Consider the following 22924-nt stretch of genomic DNA (forward strand, 5'->3'; position numbering starts at 1 on the left):
CAGAGGGGGGTGGAGGACACTGAATGGAGGCCAGTGGAGGGATTGGCAGAGGGGGGTGGAGGACACTGAGTGGAAGCCAGTGGAGGAATTGGCAGAGGGCGGTGGCAGAAACGGAGCGATTGGAAAGGTGGATGAGTCTGGCAGCCGTATTCAGGATGGACTGAAGCGGGGATAGCCAGCGGCGAGGCAGGCCAGTGAGGAGGGAGTTGCAGTAGTTGGATCGTGATATGATGAGGGAGTGGATGAGCTGTTTAGTGGTTTCTGGGGTTAGGAACGTGCGGATTTTGGCGATGTTGCGGAGGTGGAGGTAGACCTAAAGAAGACTCCATCAGGATATACGGAGAACTTTGAAGGACTTTCATAATTTCATATACACTGAGTTGGACATTGGGGCATTTTTCTATTTATTTATAGTGACCGATATTGCCTATATCCAGATCTGCAGCTTCCGGGGTGGAAGTATTGTTGCATTAGGGTTTGTTTAACTTTAGTCAGGTGTGGTTTTGTTATACTAAGTTGAAAATAGCCACGTTCTCACAGACAAAATCCAGAATGACATTGGATCTGGAGAATGGAGTAGGACAGTAGAAGAAGACTGACATCAACGACTGTGATCAAGATCCTAACCATCAGACCTACAGCTTGCTTTTGGGAGATATCTCCGCAGGTGAGGCTTAGAAGCCCCATGTTCTCACAGACAAAATTCAGAAACATTGGATCTCCAGAATTGGATGTAGGAGACAATGTGACCATCAGAGAAAGGAGCGTAGCGCTCTGCACCATGCCACCACCGCAGAGAAAGCCAACTGGACCTACAAATGTGTTGTCACAGTATCATGACTACAATTATAAAAATGGGCAGATTTAGCCCCTTATCTGTGGAATTGGTGATCTCATCTCGTGTTGGCTCTCAGTGTGTTGGCCCTCAAGATTTCAGTTCTCTTCTTCTTTTTTAGCTGAGAGCCGCAAAAGAAATGTCTTGTTGACCTGATTGTGCATGGATGATAAGACAATTGAATTCTTGTTCTTCCAGGACCTGATTAGGCACCTTCTGATCTCTTTCACCCCTAGCCCGTAGATGAAGGGATTTAGAGAAGCTGGGATCATGAGGTAGATTGCGTTAAACAGGTTCTGAATGTCGTAGGAAATGTGAATATTGGAGCGGTACACCACGGACGATAAGAGTGCAGAGACGTAAATAATCATGGCCACCGTGAGATGTGCTCCACAGGTGTGTAGAGCTTTGTGACGGGCTTTCCCAACAGCAATCTTCATGGCCGTGTAGACAATGCTGGAGTAGGACAGTAGAAGAAGACTGACATCAACGACTGTGACCAAGATCCTAACCATCAGACCTACAGCTTGCTGTTGGGAGATATCTCCGCAGGCGAGGCTCAGAAGCCCCATGTTCTCACAGACAAAATTCAGAATGACGTTGGATCTGCAGAAGTGGACACTGGAAGTCAGTATGACCATTGGAGAAACGAGGAGAGCACTCCGCACCACCCCAATCAGAGCCAACTGGACTAGCAAACCCGTGGTCATGATATCGTTGTATCGTAAGGGTCGACAGATAGCTATAAACCTGTCCAGGGCCATGGAGAGGATCACACCAGACTCAAAGACAGCCATGAAGTATATGTAGAACATCTGACTGAGACAACCAGACAACGTGATCTGGTTCATATTTAAAGACAAACCCAGGAGGAATTTTGGCAAGATGGCGGTTGTGGAGGAAATGTTGACGGCAAAGAGGAGGGTCACGAGGAAGTACATGGGTGACTGGAGGCTCGGTTCAACAACAACCCGATGAATGACGAGGGTGTTTCCGAACAAGATAATGACGTAGATCAACATGAATGGAATTGTTAAGAATTTCCTGGATTTTATTATGCCGGGAAACCCGAAGAGGACAAATTCTGTGTAGGAGATGATGGTCTCATTCTGGGTCAGTCCATCCATGGTGGAGGCAAAGAAGCCTTCAAGTCAAGAACTGAAGGAAATGGTTTTCTGCCATTTATTATCCCGGGAAACTCGATTCTGAGTAGGAAATGACTGCTGGGATTGGATCCATCCTTCCATTGTAAGATGTGGAACTCTTATGTTGGGTCCTTCTTTGGAACAAACAAAATATATAAATGAGATGCAGTATTGATATAAAATTTTCATAAAAACAGCAAGAAGTGGTAACGATGTGTGAGGAAACCATACTTCATATTTTAATGTTTGGTGGGTCTATTCCTGCATTGAGTACCTGACTCTGCATTCTGGCCAATTATTAGGGGTCTCCACTATCCCTGTGCTGAGTTCCTGAGTTTGTGACCATGATAAGGGGTTCCCACCATCCCTGTGCTGAGTTCCCAGGTCTGTACACCCGCTAGGCCCATTATGAAAGCTTTCCACCATCCCTGTGCAAAGTTCCTGGGTCTGTACGCCCCCTGTGACCATTATGAGGGGTTACCACCATCACCAACCAAAGAACCCTTCCCTACTCCAACCAAAGAACCCTTCCCTACACTAACCAAAGAACCCTTCCCTACTCTAATCATGGAACTCTTCCCTACTCTAAACAAAGAATCCTTCCCTACTCCAACCAAACAACCCTTCACTACTCTAATCATGGAACCCTTCCCTACTCCAACCAAAGAATCCTTCCCTACTCCAACCAAACAACCCTTCACTACTCTAATCATGGAACCCTTCCCTACTCCAACCAAACAACCCTTCCCTACTCTAACTAAGGAACTACTCCCTACTCTAACCAAAGAACCCTTCCCTACTCTAACCAAAGAACCCTTCCCTACTCTAATCATGGAACTCTTCCCTACTCTAACCAAACAACCTTTCACTATTCTAATCATTGAACCCTTCCCTACTCCAACCAAACATCCCTTCCCTACTCCAACCAAACAACCCTTCCCTACTCCAACCAAACAACCCTTCACTACTCCAACCAAACATCCCTTCACTACTCTAACCAAAGAACCCTTCCCTACTCCAACCAAGGAACCCTTCCCTACTCCAACCAAACAACCCTTCACTACTCCAACCAAGGAACCCTTCCCTACTCCAACCAAGGAACCCTTCCCTACTCTAACCATGGAACCCTTCCCTACTCTAACCAAAGAACCCTTCACTACTCTAACCAAAGAACCCTTCCCTACTCCAACCAAGGAACCCTTCCCTAGTCCAACCAAGGAACCCTTCCCTACTCCAACCAAAGAACCCTTCCCTACTCCAACCAAAGAACCCTTCCTTACTCTAACCAAAGATCCCTTACCTACTCTAACCAAAGATCCCTTACCTACTCCAACCAAGGAACCCTTCTCTACTCCAACCAAGGAACCCTTCCCTACTCTATTTATGGAACCCTTCCCTACTCCAATCAAAGAACCCTTCCCTACTCTAATCATGGAACCCTTCCCTACTCCAACCAAGGAACCCTTCCCTACTCCAACCAAAGAACCCTTCTCTACTCCAACCAAGGAACCCTTCCCTACTCTAATTATGGAACCCTTCCCTACTCCAATCAAAGAACCCTTCCCTACTCTAATCATGGAACCCTTCCCTACTCCAACCAAGGAACCCTTCCCTACTCCAACCAAGGAACCCTCCCCTACTCTAACCAAAGAACCCTTCCCTACTCTAACCAAAGATTCATTCCCAACTCTGTAGGAATCCTCTTTTACTCGCTCCATATCCTTACAGCTTTGACAGTAAAGAACCCCTTACACATTTTAAGAGGGGTCCTCTTGTTCTCCAGTTACTTGGGATTGGCCGCGTGTCTTTCAAAGCTTCCTGAAAGAAAACCTTTCCCTCCCTATGGTGGGATCTCCATGGAGGTGTTTGCCGCCATACTTCCTGTCCAGGGAGGAGATCCGATTGGTGGGGCCGCTTCTGGATTGGATGTGTTTCAGGTCTCCGCCTTTATTTCTATTGGCTGAACTAGATGGACATGTGACTTTATTCTGCCTAACTATATAAGTATACATTCTACAACAATGTAACAGATGTCTGTATCCCCCGCACTCTGTATCCCCTGCACCCCGTGTCTGCCGCACCCCCCGCACTCTTGAGTCCCCCGCACCCAGTGTTCCGCGCGCCCCGTATCCCCCGCACCCCGTATCCCCCCCCCACACTCTTGAGTCCCCCACACCTTGTGTCTCCTGCACTCCATATCCCCGCACTCCATATCTCCCGCACTCTTGAATCCCCCGCGCTCTTGAGTCCCCCGCACTCCGTATCTCCTGCACCCTGTATCCCCCGCACTCCGTATCTCCTGCACCCTGTATCCCCTGCACTCCGTATCCCCTGCATTTCATATCTCCCGCTCTCCGAATCCCCCGCACCCCGTGTCCCCCACACCCTATGTCCCCTGCACCCCGAGTTCCCCCCTTACCCTGTATCCCCCTTACCCTGTGTCCCCCCACACTCCGTATCCCCCTTACCCTGTATCCCCTGCATCCTGTGTCCCCCCGCACCCTGTGTCCCCTGCACCCCGTATCTCCTCCGTACCCTGTATATCCTGCATCCTGTATCCTCCGCACCCTGTATCCCCCGCACTCTGTATTCCCCCCACACCCTGTATCCTCCGCACCCTGTATCCCCTGCACCCTGTATCCCCCCACACTCTGTATCCCCCCTGCACCCTGTATCCCCCCCGCACCCTGTTTCCCCCGCACCCTGTATCCCCCCCGCACTCTGTATCCCCCCCGCACTCTGTATCCCCCCCACACCCTGTATCCCCCGCACTCTGTATTCCCCCCACACCCTGTATCCTCCGCACCCTGTATCCCCTGCACCCTGTATCCCCCGCACTCTGTATTCCCCCCACACCCTGTATCCTCCGCACCCTGTATCCCCCCTGCACCCTGTATCCCCCCCACACTCTGTATCCCCCCTGCACCCTGTATCCCCCCCACACCCTGTTTCCCCTGAACCCTGTATCCCCCCCGCACTCTTTATCCCCCCCGCACTCTGTATCCCCCCCGCACTCTGTATCCCCCCGCACCCTGTGTCCCCCGCACTCACCTGCTCAGCATACAATCTGCACGTAGCGTCCTCCCCCCACAGCGATGGCACAGGCGGGCACTACAGGCCACGCTCTGTATTTATCCTCTGTGACGTTCCCACCGGATTTCCAGCAGATAATTGGCATCTCTGCCACTACCCAGATACACCTGAGGGCCAGGTAATGACCCCTCCCAGCAACACAGAGAGGAATGATGAGCCGCCCCCCCCGATGGACCTTTCACCTTTCCACTATAGACTTCTTGTTTTGACAATCATTTAATTATAACAAAGTCATACTTTTTTTTAGTAATAGTTTCACTGTAAATAAAAGAAAAAAATGTACGTTTTATTTCCTTAATTCGTCCAATTTAAAATGGTTCTAAAATAATGTTTCTGGGAAACCAGCGCGGCAAAGTTATCTGCAAATGGAAAACAGACACTTTCCTTTACCATGTAGGGGACACGAAACAAAGTATCAAACAAAATGAATGAAAATGAAAAAAAAATATGTCAACGGTAAAAAATAAACAATTTAAAAAAAAGCATTAAATTATAAATATAATAGATAAAATAATAATATTATTAATAACAACAAAAACAACAGCAATAATAATAATAATATAATAATAATAATAATAATATAATAATAATAATAATAATAATATAATAATAATAATAATAATAATAATAATATAATAATAATAATATAATAATAATAATATAATATAATAATATAATAATAATAATAATAATATAATAATAATAATAATAATAATAATATAATAATAATAATATAATAATAATAATAATAATAATAATATAATAATAATAATAATATAATAATAATAATAATAATAATAATAATAATAATATAATAATAATAATAATAATAATAATATAATAATAATAATAATAATAATAATAATAATAATATAATAATAATAATAATATAATAATAATAATATAATATAATAATATAATAATAATAATAATAATAATATAATAATAATAATAATATAATAATAATAATATTAATAATAATAATATAATAATAATAATAATATAATAATAATAATAATAATAATATAATAATAATAATAATAATAATAATAATATAATAATAATAATAATCATCATCATCATAACATTAATAACAACGATACTATTATTATTATTAATATTATTACTGATTAGATTGGTATTGGCAGAGGCAGCAGCCTTGTGGTTAGAGAGGCGTGCTACGGAGAGGGTTCAAGGCTCACCTCTGTCAAAAATACAATGTACAGCGCTGAGCAAACTGTTGGTGCTTTATAAATACTGTACAATAATAATAGTTACAGAATAATAAATACAATATATTAATACCATACATAATATGAAACAATAATTGTATATTAAAATATAATAGATGAATGAATCACTGATCACTGTATTGGTGTCACTGGAGATGTCAGTGACACCAAGTCAGTTCCCCCCCCAGAGTCAGAATGTCCGCCGCAGTCCAGCTAAAAGTCGCTGATCGCCGCCATTACTAGTAGAAAAAAAAAATCCCAGTATCTATCCCGCCCAGGGGCAGACTGACCATTTAGGAACTTGGGCACTGCCCGAGGGCCCGGGGTCAGTAGGGGGTCCCATGAGATGCCCCTCGTACCTTTCATAGGCTTTTTTGGGTGTGGTTTGAGTTTGGGCGAAGACACAGGGGCCCCGTGATCCCCTATTGCCCGGGGGCCCCATGAGTCGTCAGTCCGCCCCTGATCCCACCATTTGTAGACGCTATAACTTTCATGTAAACTAATTAATTTCCACGTATCGGGATTTTTTTAGTGAAGACACGGAGCGGGAGACATTTTGGCCGAAATTTATGACAAAATTTGATTTTTTAAATTTTTTTTAAATTGGACGTGTTTTATAGCAAAAAGTTCAAAATATTGTTTTTTTTTCTCAAAATTGTCCGTCTTATTTTTGCTTATAGCTCAAAAAAAAAAAATGCAACAGACAATCAAATACCACCGAAAGGAAGATCAATTCATAAGTTTCGTTTGGGTGCGGTGTTACAATTGTGTCAGCAGTGTCAGATTGCCCCCCACTGATGAGGAGGCATTGGTAGGTGACACTGATGGGCACTGATAGGCGGCACTGATGAGGAGGCATTGGTAGGTGACACTGATGGGCACTGATAGGCGGCACTGATGAGGAGGCATTGGTAGGTGACACTGATGGGCACTGATAGGCGGCACTGATGAGGAGGCATTGGTAGGTGACACTGATGGGCACTGATAGGCGGCACTGATGAGGAGGCATTGGTAGGTGACACTGATGGGTACTGATAGGCGGCACTGATGAGGAGGCATTGGTAGGTGGCACTGATGGGCACTGATAGGCGGCACTGATGAGGAGGCATTGGTAGGTGACACTGATGGGCACTGATAGGCGGCACTGATGAGGAGGCATTGGTAGGTGGCACTGATGGGCACTGATAGGCGGCACTGATGAGGAGGCATTGGTAGGTGGCACTGATGGGCACTGATAGGCGGCACTGATGAGGAGGCATTGGTAGGTGGCACTGATGGGCACTGATAGGCGGCACTGATGAGGAGGCATTGGTAGGTGGCACTGATGGGCACTGATAGGCGGCACTGATGAGGAGGCATTGGTAGGTGACACTGATGGGCACTGATAGGCGGCACTGATGAGGAGGCATTGGTAGGTGGCACTGATGGGCACTGATAGGCGGCACTGATGAGGAGGCATTGGTAGGTGGCACTGATGGGCACTGATAGGCGGCACTGATGAGGAGGCATTGATAGGTGGCACTGATGGGCACTGATAGGCGGCACTGATGAGGAGGCATTGGTAGGTGACACTGATGGGCACTGATAGGCGGCACTGATGAGGAGGCATTGGTAGGTGGCACTGATGGGCGTTGACAGACATCACGGAAAGGCAGCACTCATATATGGCACTGATAGGTGGCACTGACTGGCGCTGATAGGCAGCACTGACTGGCAGCACTCATAGGCAGCACTGACTGGCACTGATAGGCGGCACTGACTGGCAGCACTCATAGGCGGCACTGACTGGCACTGATAGGCGGCACTGACTGTCACTGATAGGTGGCACTGACTGACACTGATAGGTAGCACTGAAAGGCAGCTCAGATGGGCACTGACATGTGGCATTGGGCCAAACCCTAAGCTCATCCCTGCCGGTGATGGGCTAAAGTGGTGGTCACGTTGCCCCAATGGGTTCACTATTTTGGAAGTCCCTGAATTAGGCCATGTAAAGAGATAAGAAATTGTAAATTTTCTGCAACTTTCATTTATTACAAGCTTGTTCCAAGATTGTGATTCCAAAAGCATTGGAGCCAGATACTGCCAGGCCATCAGAAGGAGGTCAACCATGGCAGCCCATATTTCATGTTCAGGTTGGAGGTGAGCCGGTCTCCCTAGGTGTAGCAGAATTTTGTGCTGTTTAAAGCTCATCCAGAAGACCTGCCGACTAAGATCTCCTCATCTTGTGACTACCCTGGAAGACTAGTGTGTAGACATGGCTTGTATTAACCTCAAGCACCTGGGGCTCGTGTCGGGGTCAGTTGCCAGGTAACCTCGGTCTATTAATCTCATCTAGTATGCTGGTACTCATGAGCGAGCTGTTCTGGGTGTCTATAGATGGCCGCAGCCCCCCTTGGGAGCACGCCCGTACCTCATGGACTTTCTGCCTGAGCTGACACCCTTAACAATGGGAGCTGTCATGTCATGGCTCCTTCAGAATGGGTAAATATTTGGGTGCTCATCTAAAAGCTTGAACAGCCAAGGTTCAGTCTGGACTTGTGTTTGGACCAAACCCTAAGCTCATCCCTGCCGGTGATGGGCTAAAATGGTGGTCGCGTTGCCCCAATGGCTTCACTATTTTGGAAGCCCCTGAATTAGGCCATGTAAAGAGATAAGGAATCGTAAATTTTCTGCAACTTTCATTTATTACAAGCTTGTTCCAAGATTGTGATTCCAAAAGCATTGGAGCCAGATACTGCCAGGCCATCAGAAGGAGGTCAACCATGGCAGCCCATATTTCATGTTCAGGTTGGAGGTGAGCCGGTCTCCCTAGGTGTAGAAGAATTTTGTGCTGTTTAAAGCTCATCCAGAAGACCTGCCGACTAAGATCTCCTCATCTTGTGACTACCCTGGAAGACTAGTGTGTAGACATGGCTTGTATTAACCTCAAGCACCTGGGGCTCGTGTCGGGGTCAGTTGCCAGGTAATCTTGGTCTATTAATCTCATCTAGTATGCTGGTACTCATGAGCGAGCTGTTCTGGGTGTCTATAGATGGCCGCAGCCCCCCTTGGGAGCACGCCCGTACCTCATGGACTTTCTGCCTGAGCTGACACCCTTAACAATGGGAGCTGTCATGTCATGGCTCCTTCAGAATGGGTAAATATTTGGGTGCTCATCTAAAAGCTTGAACAGCCAAGGATCAGTCTGGACTTGTGTTTGGACCAAACCCTAAGCTCATCCCTGCCGGTGATGGGCTAAAATGGTGGTCGCGTTGCCCCAATGGCTTCACTATTTTGGAAGTCCCTGAATTAGGCCATGTAAAGAGATAAGGACACATAATCTTTCTCCAATGTTCATTTATTATGAGCTTGTGACTCAAAAAGCATTGAAGCCAGAAAAGCCAGCTGGGCAAACAGAAGGAGGTCAACAATTGCAGCCCGTATATGATGTTCCTGAGCTATGTACTCTACCTGTAGGTCATTTGGACAATTATAACTGCCTCATTTTCTTACAAATAGTCATAGAACAGCTAGCCGACCGGAGAGGTATCAAGGGACGACCATATATCCTCTATCTCAGTCAACAGATGTCTTCTTCTCAAGAATACAGATTTATGAAGAGGGACTCGCACTTTTGATCTTCCATGTTTTAAGTAGGCATTGCCTGATCTCTTTAACCCCCAGCCCATAGATAAAGGGGTTTGTAGAGGCTGGCAGCATGAGATAAATGGCATTGAACAGGTTCTGAACATTGTAGGAAATGTGTGTACGCATTCTGTAGACAACGGAGGCTAGAAGCGAACAGCTGTAGATAAGCATGGCCACCGCCAGGTGGGTGATACAGGTATGGAGGGCCTTGTGGCGGGCTTTCCCAACAATAATGTTCATGGTCGTGTAGAGAATGCTGAAGTAGGACACCAGAAGAAGGCTAAAATCAACTACAGTAACAAAGATCTTGATTATGAGTCCCACCACCTGAACTTTGGAGATGTCTCCACAGGCGAGGCTCAGAAGCCCCATGTTCTCACAAACAAAATTCAGAATGACGTTGGATCTACAGAAATGGACTCTAGAAGTCAGTACGAATGACGAGGCACATACCCCGCGCTATGTCAGCAAGGATTAACTGGACAATGAAATGTTTGGTCATGATATTGTTGTATCTCAGAGGTCTGCGGATCGCTACAAACCTGTCCAGGGCCATCATCAGGATGACACCAGACTCAAAAAGCGCCCATGAGGTAAATACAAAACATCTGAATGAGGCAGCCATCCAGGGTGATCTGGTCCATACCAAAAGATAAACCGAGAAGGAACTTTGGCAAAACAGACGTTGCGGAGACTATATTAACAGCGAAGAGGAGGGACATGAGGAAGTACATGGGTGAGCGGAGCTTGGGTTCAACAAAGATCTGATGAATGGTGAGAATGTTTCCAGCCAGGATTGTTATATAAATAAACAGGAACGGAATGAACACATATTTTCTGGATCCTGTAATTCCCGGAAAGCCAAAGAGGACAAATTCTGTATAATAAATGGTGGTCAAGTTTTGGCTCAAGCGCCCCATCCTGGAATCATTAATCAGGAAGCCTGAGACATTTCTCTGAGGAAAACAGAAGATATGAAGCTGTAAAACAAAACCAATTTATGGTGAGAAGCCTTACTAGTCATTGAAACCAATAAAATCAGATGGAATCTTCCAAAATGAAGGACCTCGCAGCAGCTCCATGTTGGAAGTGAGCCGACCTCTCTAGGTGAAGCAGAATTTTTATTTTGCATACAGCTCTTCTAGAAGGCTGGGCTTTTGCCCAAATCGTCTCATTTGTGGCAACCTTGAAAGCCGAGTGTCCTGCGTGAGAGAAATGTAGACTATGCCATTGGTAACCCCAGGCGCATGGGGCTCGTGGTTTGGGTCAGCCACCAGGACACCTTAGTCTTGGTCTCAGCTGGCATGCCGGTACTGGGTGGAAAGAGCTCCCACTGAACAGTGCCTGCATAGTTATGATATCATTCGGCAGGCCTGAGTCAGCAGAAGGGACTCATATCCAGGGGCGGACTGACCATTCGAGCACTCGGGCACTGCCAGAGGGCCCAGGGTCAGTAGGGGGCCCCATGAGATGCTCCTGGTACCTTTCATTGCATAGGCTTTTTTGGGTGTGGGCAAGGATACAGGGGCCCCATGATCCCCTATTGCCCGGGGGCCCCATGAGTTTTCAGTCCTCCCCTGCTCATATCCCACTCCCACCAACGTAAGGGTGCCTCACCACTGACCACATATATACGGGACACCTCTCCACTGATGCCCAAATAAAGGTGGCATTTAATCCACTGATAGGCAATGCAAGGGGGTCTTTCTCTACTGACCACAAAGTGCAAGGGGCTACTTCACCACTGACCACCAGCAAGGGAGACCACTGACCACAAATGTACAGTATGGGATACATTGCCGCAGACCACAGATGTTGGGACACCTCTCTACTGATGCCTAAATTACGGTGGCGTTTAATCCACTGAGAGGTCTTTCTCTACTGACCACAAAGTGCAAAGGGCTACTTCACCACTGACCACCAGCAAGGGAGACCACTGACCACAAATGTACGGTATGGAATACATTGCCACAGACCACAGATGTTGGGACACCTCTCTACTGATGCCTAAATTACGGTGGCGTTTAATCCACTGAGAGGTCTTTCTCTACTGACCACAAAGTGCAAGGGGCTACTTCACCACTGACCACCAGCGTAAAGGGAGACCACTGACCACAAATGTACGGTATGGGATATATTGCCACAGACCACAGATGTTGGGACACCTCTCTACTGATGCCTAAATAAAGGTGGCATTTAATCCACTGAGGGGTCTTTTTCTACTGACCACAAACTGCAAGGGGCTACTTCACCACTGACCACCAGCGTAAAGGGAGACCACTGACCACAAATGTACGGTATTGGATACATTGCCACAGACCACAGATGTTGGACACCTCGCTACTGATGCCTAAATAAAGGTGGTGTTTAATCCACTGAGGGGTTTTTCTCTACTGACCACAAAGTGCAAGGGCCACTTCACCACTGACCACCAGCATAAAGGAAGACCACTGACCACAAATGTATGGTATGGGATACATTGCCGCAGACCAAAATGTTGGGACACCTCTCTACTGATGCACACAAGAAGGAGCATTTAATCCACTGAAAACCAATGTAAGGGGGGCTTTTTTTGATGACTATAAATGCAAGGAGCCACTTCACCAATGACCACCTACATGAAAGGAAACCACTGACCACCAATGTACGGGACACATTACCACCAACCACCAGTCGGCAGCACTTCATTACTGATTGCTTATGTAAAGTTGCCATTTAATCCACTGACAACCTAAGCAGAAGGCTCTTTCTTCAATGACCACAAAATGCAAGGGCTAGTTCTCCTCAGACCACCAGCATGAAGGGAGACCACTGACCACCAATGTACGGGGCACATTATCACTGACCACAGATGTAAGGGACACCTCTGATGCTTAAATTAAGGGGGCATTTACTCCACTGACAACGAATGCAAGGGGGTCTTTCTCTACTGCTAACAAAAAGCAAGGACCACTTCACAAATGGCCACCACAATGAAAGGAGACCACTGACCACAAATGTCTGGCACATGTTGTCACTGACTACAGATGTAGGGGCACCTCTTAACTGATGCAAACAAGAAGAAGCATTTAATTCACTAAGAACCAATGTAAGGATTTTTTTCTTGGCTGACCATAAATCCAAACAGCCACTTCACCATTGACCACCAGCATGAAGAGAGATCACTGACCACCAATGACACATTACCATTGACCACAGATGTCAGGGGCACCTCTCCACTGATACTTTATATAAAATGGGCATTTGATCTATTGACAACCAATGTAAGGGGGTCTTTCTTTGATGACCAATGATGGAATGTGTCACCTCACCACTGGCTGCCAGCATGAAGAGAGACCACTGACTACCAATGTACAGTGAAAGTAGGTAGGTGGTCTTTTTCCTGTTCCTTGGGGGCCCCCTCAAGATACCAACGGTCACACCTGGACACAGCTACGAGATCTCGGAAAGTGAATGCACTCAAGTCACCTCAGTTGCGATTGCAAACACTTCAGTTTTATTGGCATAACATCAGGGTTATTATACTGTAGTCTTTAGGCAAACACACCCTCAGACCATCCAATCAAACACACCCTCAGACCATCCAATCAAACACACCCTCAGACCATCCAATCAAATACATGGACATTGTTTTACCTTAACTCAACAATTATTTGTATGAGGTTTGCATTTTCACTCTTCTGCTTTATCTATCATACCATATCTGGTCTAAAGCCCAGACCATGGCTGTAATCTGACCCAACACCCAAGACCATGGCTGTAATCTGACCCAACGCCCAAGACCATGGCTGTAATCTGACCCAACACCCAAGGCCATGGCTGTAATCTGACCCAACACCCAAGACCATGGCTGTAATCTGACCCAACGCCCAAGACCATGGCTGTAATCTGACCCAACGCCCAAGACCATGGCTGTAATCTGACCCAACGCCCAAGACCATGGCTGTAATCTGACCCAACGCCCAAGACCATGGCTGTAATCTGACCCAACGCCCAAGACCATGGCTGTAATCTGACCCAACGCCCAAGACCATGGCTGTAATCTGACCCAACACCCAAGACCATGGCTGTAATCTGACCCAACGCCCAAGACCATGGCTGTAATCTGACCCAACGCCCAAGACCATGGCTGTAATCTGACCCAACGCCCAAGACCATGGCTGTAATCTGACCCAACACCCAAGACCATGGCTGTAATCTGACCCAACGCCCAAGACCATGGCTGTAATCTGACCCAACGCCCAAGACCATGGCTGTAATCTGACCCAACGCCCAAGACCATGGCTGTAATCTGACCCAACGCCCAAGACCATGGCTGTAATCTGACCCAACGCCCAAGACCATGGCTGTAATCTGACCCAACACCCAAGACCATGGCTGTAATCTGACCCAACGCCCAAGACCATGGCTGTAATCTGACCCAACGCCCAAGACCATGGCTGTAATCTGACCCAACACCCAAGACCATGGCTGTAATCTGACCCAACACCCAAGACCATGGCTGTAATCTGACCCAACGCCCAAGACCATGGCTGTAATCTGACCCAACGCCCAAGACCATGGCTGTAATCTGACCCAACGCCCAAGACCATGGCTGTAATCTGACCCAACACCCAAGACCATGGCTGTAATCTGACCCAACGCCCAAGACCATGGCTGTAATCTGACCCAACACCCAAGACCATGGCTGTAATCTGACCCAACACCCAAGACCATGGCTATAATCTGACCTAACACCCAAGGCCATGGCTGTAATCTGACCTAACACCCAAGACCATGGCTGTAATCTGACCTAACACCCAAGACCATGGCTGTAATCTGACCTAACACCCAAGTTGTGGTTAAAACTTTTCAGAAGTGAGAGTAAAGCTTATCTGCTTTTTTGTAAAGTTTGCACAAACACTCATTTCTACATGAAGCTGACATAGACAGTTTTGTTAGTGTGCACATATCTCATATATGTATATTAAACTAGCATCTTGTATTAGTGTATACAAAATGGATTCAGTTATATTCCATTTATTCCTTTCAGTCCCCTCTTTTATCACATAGTGATAACACTTTTCATTGACTTACTCTCCCTATCGTCTCAATCCCATGCATATCCTCATATTGTTGAAGCAAAAACATTTCCTCCCTTTCCTTCTCATTAATTCTCATTTTGATACACATGATCATTCCGTAACGTTTCGGGTGATCTTTTTGGTCAATTATTTTTTTAATATAATTCTCCCATTCTCCCTCAGTTGTATTTATTTGTATAAAATGACCACCTGTAGGTTCCTTCCCAGTAATATTTAATTCAGATTTACTGCAAAACTCTTCCCCTTCTCTCGACCCCTTACCCAGATGAAAACACCATTTGGGTTTCATAACAAACCCCCAATACCTCAAATTTAGGTTGGGTGGTAACATTAGTTAATACTCAGGTTACCCTCCAACATAGTTGTGACATTTAGGGCTACTGCATATATGGGTATGCTCATAGTTTCAGGGTGGAGCATGCTACAAACCCAACAACTTTTAAACCCTGAGAATTTAGCATACTTATATTTGAACTTCAGTAATGACATATTTTCAGTTGTAGACCTCTTCTGTCTTTTTACAGGCATGGTACACCCAAAATTAGCAACCACTTTGCTTCCCTTCTGAACATGTAACGGAAAACCTTCATTCCATTTACAGTTAGTGCCTGACTACACTCATCCATCATGCAACATGTAAAGTTATGTGTAGTACTAATGTCTATTTTACATTGACCGTTAAAAGGTATCAGATGGGTATATGTTTGGTTAGCTCCTTGTACCAGATTATTATTATTATTACGAGTTTATATAGCGCCAAAGGGTTTGCTCAGCGCTGTACAATAGAGGGGGGACAATACATGGCACAGTACAACAACAACAAACAACGTACGAGGGGTAAGAGGGACCTACTCTTACGAGCTTACAATCTAGGAGGGAGGGGGTAAAGGTACAGTAGGAAGTGGCTGAGGGGGATGAAGTGGTGGGAGGAATGAGGGAGGATGGCCGTTAGGTGAGGGTGGGGTAGGCTTCCCTGAAGAGATGGGTTTTGAGGGAGCGCCTGAATGTGAATAGGGAAGGCGACAGTCTGATGGATTGGGGCAGTGAGTTCCAGAGGATGGGGGAGGACCTGGAGAAGTCCTGCAGTCGTGCATGGGAGGAGGAGACCAGGGAGCAGGATAGAAGGAGGTCCTGTGAGGAGCGAAGGGTACGGGTAGGGTGGTACTTGGGGATCAGGTTGGTGAGGTAGTCAGGGGCAGTGTTGTGAACGGCTTTGTAGGTCAGGGTTAGGAGTTTAAATTTGATGCGTTAGGCAATCGGGAGCCAGTGGAGGGAGAGGCAGAGGGGGGTGGCAGAGGTGGAGCGGGTGGTGAGGTGGATGAGTCTGGCAGCTGAGTTCAGGATGGTCTGGAGTGGGGAGAGCCTGCACTTGGGTAGGCCGGTGAGGAGGGAGTTGCAGTAGTCAAGGCGTGAGATGATGAGGGAGTGTACTAGAAGTTTGGTGGTGTCTGGGGTGAGGAAGGAGCGTATCTTGGCAATGTTGCGAAGATGGAGCCTGCATGTGTTGCGAATGTGCATGTGTTGCGAATCACAGATGTGATTCAGATGGGCTATTCCATATCAATGTAGTACATGACTTATTCTCATCCGGTTGTGATGGGGTACAACCCCTCACCCATCCTGAACTCCCAGAGGGTTTTTGAACCACTGGCCCCTTTCTATCATATGAATTCTCCAATAGAAACCAGAGTGGGACGATGATAATAGTCACTATTGATAAGATAATAATCAGGTTCATCCAGTCCTCACGGGGATCCAATAGGTTGGGTAGCAAAGTTCTTGGCTCCTTCTTCTGTTGGTTGATCAGCTTGATTGTGTCTCTCATCTTGGGAAATCCTTTTGACTCTTGATGCATGGATCCAGGTGCCTGATCCTTCAGTAAGAACAGCTGTCCGTGTAATGGCCACGATCACTGTAGGTTCTCCAAACCGGGGTCTCACCCTTGGATCCAGTCTTCGGATCACCACTTGATCACCTACCTCGAAGGGGTGGGTTGGTTGATCTGCAGGTAGAGGAAAAGAGGCGGCAACATCACAATATTCCCTGTTCAGCTTTTCACACAATGCTCTTACATATTCTGCCTGTATCACCTCTAAATCTCCTTTCTGCCACAGAGGGGGTTGCTGTCTAGTCCAAGGGGTAGGGAATGGTCTGCCCATTAGTATCTCAAAGGGAGACAACTTACTCCGTTTATGAGGTGTCATCCTTATTTCAGCTAGTATAGCAGGTAACACAGCTGGCCAATTCTTCAGAGTCCCTCCCGTGGCTTTCACTAATTTATCCTTAATTGTTCTATTCATTCTTTCCACTCCAGAACTCTGAGGGTGGTAAGGAATATGGAGCTTCCATTGAATACTCAAAGCCTTTGAGACTCTTTGGGGGCACTAGGGAGGACTAGAGACTCTGCATCAAACAGGGGGACATTGTGGGAGGTTGGAGAGCACTGTGGAGGCTGTTGGCTCTCAGGGCCAGGAGAAAGGAGGCCAAGGTCCAGAAGTGGGCCACAGCTAGGGGGTTGAGGGCCACTGATCTAGTGATGCATCCTTCAATCCAATACAGAAAGAAAAATGATGACAAAGCAATCATCGATGTGGAAATTGTATTCATGCTGGTCGGTTCTCGTACTCTGAAGAAGCAGCTCGTTCCTTCTCCTCAAGTAGCCGGGACCGTCCGGTGGTCCGCAGTCTCATGCCTACCTGGAGATAGATCACATAGACCTCCCATCCACTCACCTGACTCTGGGTGACCTTGACCTATATTCAGGATGAAGGAAATACAATTTTTGCTTTTCCAGGTTTTGACCCTATACCTTTTGATTCATTTTACCCCCAACGCCATGGACAAGGGGGCCCCACTAATGGTCTACTACCTTGCTGAGGTATGCCTGGGCAGCCTAGGGGACATCACTTTTACCCCAACACAGTAGACAAGGGGACCCCGCTAATGGTCTACTACCTAGCTGAGGTATGCCTGGGCAGCCTAGGGGACATTGCTTTTACCCCAACACAGTAGACAAGGGGACCCCACTAATGGTCTAGTACCTAGCTGAGGTATGCCTGGGCATCCTAAGGGACGTCGCTTTTACCCTCAACTCCGTAGACAAGGGGGCCCCACTAATGGTCTACTACCTTGCTGAGGTATGCCTGGGCAGCCTAGGGGACATCGCTTTTACCCCCAACACAGTAGACAAGGGGACCCCACTAATGGTCTACTACCTAGCTGAGGTATGCCTGGGCAGCCTAAGGGATGTCGCTTTTACCCCCAACTCCGTAGACAAGGGGATCCCACTAATGGTCTACTACCTAGCTGAGGTATGCCTGGGCAGCCCAGGGGACGTTGGGATGTAATCTTCTGGTTGGTGCCTCCAAGTGTTACGTAATGTCACATCAGCTGTGCTAAGCCTGGTCGTGGTGTAGGAAAGAACACGAGTCAGTGAAGCACATGTCGGGAATGGAGTAAGACCACCATGGAAGGTGGACTTGGCAAGGCAGGCAGAAGGAGGAACATGGTTGCTCTGGGTAACCTGAAACAGTGCAAGGTCGGGGAGAGTGGTACCTGGTGAAGGTCCTCCAGTAGTGAGGGAGTCGGTGATCTGGCGCCATCCCTGACGATCGCTTTACCAAAGCAACTGGGACCAAACCCATGTTAGGGAGACCCAAAGCCTAGCCTCATGGTACGGGAGAGAGGAAAGGGTTAACGAGTTATTCATGAGGGCCACGCTACACGCCAGATACACGCCGGGACCCCATTCTGCCACTGGGAGTGAAGTGGCGGAGGTACCCTGGACTGGTGGAGAGGGGAGCGGGTTCAGCATGTACTTCCTACATGTAACATACGGAAGGGAAGAGTATGTACCCACATGGAAGGAAAATATATTTTAAAAATATTCTTCCCAAATGTATTGACATACTACAATTTTGGCCGTATTCAATATATTTCAAAATATATTTCAATTAAAAATAAATAAATAATAATTTAAGGAAAAAAAAATATATATTGTATTTCAAAATATACGTAAAAATATATGTTATAGTTACTTGTTAATATGTTAAAAAAATACTTTGGATTTTTTTAACATATAAAAAAGTCATTTTAACATATATTGTTATGTATAATTGTAAATCCATTCCAAAAAATGTAGATTTGTATTTTTAAAGACATACAGTATATTTGAAAATGTATTTTTTTTTAATTTTCATATATTTTGTAATAAAAACGCATTTCAACATACAGTGTATATATATATATATTTATTTATTAATATATATTTTTTAATATATTGAATATGGCCAAAATTGTAGTATTTCAAATATATGTCAAAATTTTTGGGAAGAATATTTTTAAAATATATTTCAAATATATTTTTCTTCCGTGTGGGTAGTAACTGGGGACGGCTCTTTACAGAAGGACTCTGCGTCACCGGGCACCGCACACGGCACACGGATTGTCTGCAGGCTGGGGAACCGCCATGATGTCTGATTCTCACAGTCCCCGCCTGGTCCGGAGGAGCGCGTACTCACGCAAAAGGTCCACCATCCACCATCATTCTTCTATGTTTCCATTGGTTTGGCCCTCAAGTTAAATCTGCCCTCTTTGAGTAAATATGGATCTGGCAAAAAGGTTAAAACATTTAATTATTTTATTTATGTATTTATTTATTTTTAATCTTTTTGCCTGATTTTGATATTGACGTATTTACTCAGAAAAAAAAAAGGAAAGGGCAGACAATATGGACCACTTGGTCTTTTCCTGCCACCAATAACAGTGCCATGACTTAGGATAATGAATTAATACAAATAAAGTTTTCTTTTGTTAACATTGTCTTGCTTTTTTATTTATGTATTTTTTTTAAATTATATTATATTTATTTATTATAATATTATATTATGATTTATTTATTATATTTATTATATTATTATATTATGATTTATTTATTATATTATATTTATTATATGTATTTATTATATTATTATATTATGATTTATTTATTATATTATATTTATTATATGTATTTATTTTATTATTATATTATGATTTATTTATTATATTATATTTATTATGACTTATTTATTATATTTATTATAATATGATATTATGATTTATTTATTATATTTATTATATTATTATATTATGATTTATTTATTATATTATATTTATTATATGTATTTATTATATTATTATATTATGATTTATTTATTATATTATATTTATTATGATTTATTTATTATATTTATTATAATATGATATTATGATTTATTTATTATATTTATTATATTATGATTTATTTATTATAAATCATTTATTATTATATTATGATTTATTATATTATATTTATTATATTTATTTATTATAATATGATATTATGATTTATTTATTATATTTATTATATTATTATATTATGATTTATTTATTATATTATATTTATTATATGTATTTATTATATTATTATATTATGATTTATTTATTATATTATATTTATTATGATTTATTTATTATATTTATTATAATATGATATTATGATTTATTTATTATATTGTTATATTATTATATTATGATTTATTATATTATATTTATTATATTTATTTATTATAATATGATATTATGATTTATTTATTATATTATGATTTATTATATTATATTTATTATATTTATTTATTATATTATTATATTATGATTTATTTATTATATTATATTTATTATATTATTATTAATTTGTTTTTCTTTCTTTTCTTCTTTTTTTTGGTGGCATTATGTATGAGGTGGGGTAAATGTACAGGAACTCAAAGGGTTAAACATCTTTACAAATTATTTCAAACATTTGCTCGTTGATAGAGAGACCTGGCCTGTGTTTGGTTAATCGTCAATTTATAATTTTTTTATCTTTTTATTTTTATTTTATCCGGCTCTGAATTCATCGATCGTCACTTGCAGGACATAATGGTCCAATTATCATCACAAACTGCCATCGTAGCTCTGCCTCCCTCCCCCGAGGATCGTCCTCTGTGACAATTATCCATCCCTCTCCAGTCGGTGTAATGAAGGCTGCGGGGAGGCCGCTGTTTCCTCTGGACATCGCTCCGTCCCCGATCACAGCTCTGCATCATTAATTGTCTGATCAGAGGCTCTGCATTATCCTGGGACTCCTCGGGGGCGGTCCCTGGGGGATCTCACGCTTAGTAAACAGTTAGAACTCAGGACTTAATTAGTTCTCACAATTAGCTGATTATCACCGACCCCGTCCGGGCTCCGCAGAGACCGAGGGCCACATCGCTGAACACACAAATACTTCGCTATCATTACCTCATGCTGGACAGGAAGAAGATTTTATTCAGGATTATATATTTCACCTTTACAAAAACATTACAGAATTGGTTTCTATATCGTTATATACAAAGTGTCAAATCATTTCTAAACATATTATATTAATACAATAATAATACTATAAAAATAATACAATGTTTTATTATTATATTATAACGTGTTCCTGCATGGCGACCACTTCCTGTTACCTCACATATATATTCTGATTATTAGAGCCAAATGTACCCCCCTAACTCCTCCCACATGTACCACCCTGACTCCTCCCACATTTACCACCCTAACCCCTCCCACATTTACCACCCTAACTCCTCCCACATTTACCCCCTAACTCCTCCCACATTTACCTCCCTGACTCCTCCCACATTTACCCCCTAACTCCTCCCACATTTACCACCCTAACTCCTCCCACATTTACCACCCTAACTCCTCCCACATTTAACCCCTAACTCCTCCCACATTTACCACCCTGACTCCTCCCACATTTACCACCCTAACTCCTCCCACATTTACCACCCTAACTCCTCCCACATTTACCCACCTAACTCCTCCCACGTTTACCACCCTAAATCCTCCCACATTTACCCACCTAACTCCTCCCACATTTAGCACCCTAACTCCTCCCACATTCACCACCCTGACTCCTCCCACATTTACCACCCTAACTCCTTCCACATTTACCCCCTAACTCCTCCCACATTTACCACCCTAACTCCTCCCACATTTACCCACCTAACTCCTCCCACGTTTACCACCCTAAATCCTCCCACGTTTACCCACCTAACTCCTCCCACATTTACCACCCTAACTCCTCCCACATTTACCACCCTAACCCCTCCCACATTTACCCCCTTAACTCCTCCCACAGTCCTTACACTGCATAGACAGTAATATACGGAAACGTGCGGATTGTTCCCGATTGGTGGGCTATCACTTTGTGGAACGTTTGGCCGAATGGCGTTTTTGTGGTGAAATGGGTCCCATAGGAATGAATGGCGGAATGTTCAACACTGGAGTGGGAGCTGACAAAAGCTAGAGTGTGAGCTGACAAATCAGGACATGATCTGTAAACTGCCATCACTCCCTCATTGTCCCGCCCACCTACACAAATCTGATATCAAAACGTTCAGCTATCCCGGCTGCCACTAAAAATGTCCACAGCTAAGCCATAGTCCTGATAGTTCTCACAATATGACCATTTGTTTGCAACTCACCCCTCCCATTGACATTCATTGAAACTCCACTCTAGCCACCTCAGATTTGAAGGGCAATATCTAACCTGCGACTGTGCCTTTATGTTTAATATATCAGAGACATACTATGCATCAAAATCTAGGTCCGGGTCTTGTGATTCTCACAATATAAAGCTCTTCACTGTAGGATTTATCATTTTTAAACTACAACCGTTTGAAGATGGCAACCGCCAGTGAAGTGAGCAAGTTGGAGCAGTTTGTTTTTAACCGCTCTTCTCTGACCTTGCGGTAAAGTGAGTTGCCATAGGAACCCAGGTGTGTGAGCAGCAGAGTGACAAGCTACTCCCCCCAGTTACTCCGCCCACTCCAGTTGTAGACTACTAGTGGAGGCGAGAAC

The 22924-nt window shown here is 44.3% G+C and overlaps 1 protein-coding gene and 1 pseudogene across 1 annotated transcript; both read right to left on the reverse strand.

Annotated features, from left to right (window-relative positions):
- Nucleotides 1–933: 933 nt before the first annotated feature.
- LOC149438200 (olfactory receptor 52E8-like) lies at nt 934–1962 on the reverse strand. The gene has a single exon (XM_089660156.1). It carries the CDS (start codon nt 1960–1962, stop codon nt 934–936), a length of 1029 nt encoding a protein of 342 aa, XP_089516282.1.
- Nucleotides 1963–9886: 7924 nt separating this feature from the next.
- Nucleotides 9887–10852, reverse strand: LOC149438201 (olfactory receptor 52K1-like; annotated as a pseudogene).
- Between the last annotated feature and the right edge of the window lie 12072 nt (nt 10853–22924).

This window comes from Staurois parvus, unplaced genomic scaffold (assembly GCF_062004578.1).
Source record: "Staurois parvus isolate SC_StPar_1 unplaced genomic scaffold, SC_StPar_1.0 ptg001207l, whole genome shotgun sequence".
Taxonomy (NCBI): domain Eukaryota; kingdom Metazoa; phylum Chordata; class Amphibia; order Anura; family Ranidae; genus Staurois; species Staurois parvus.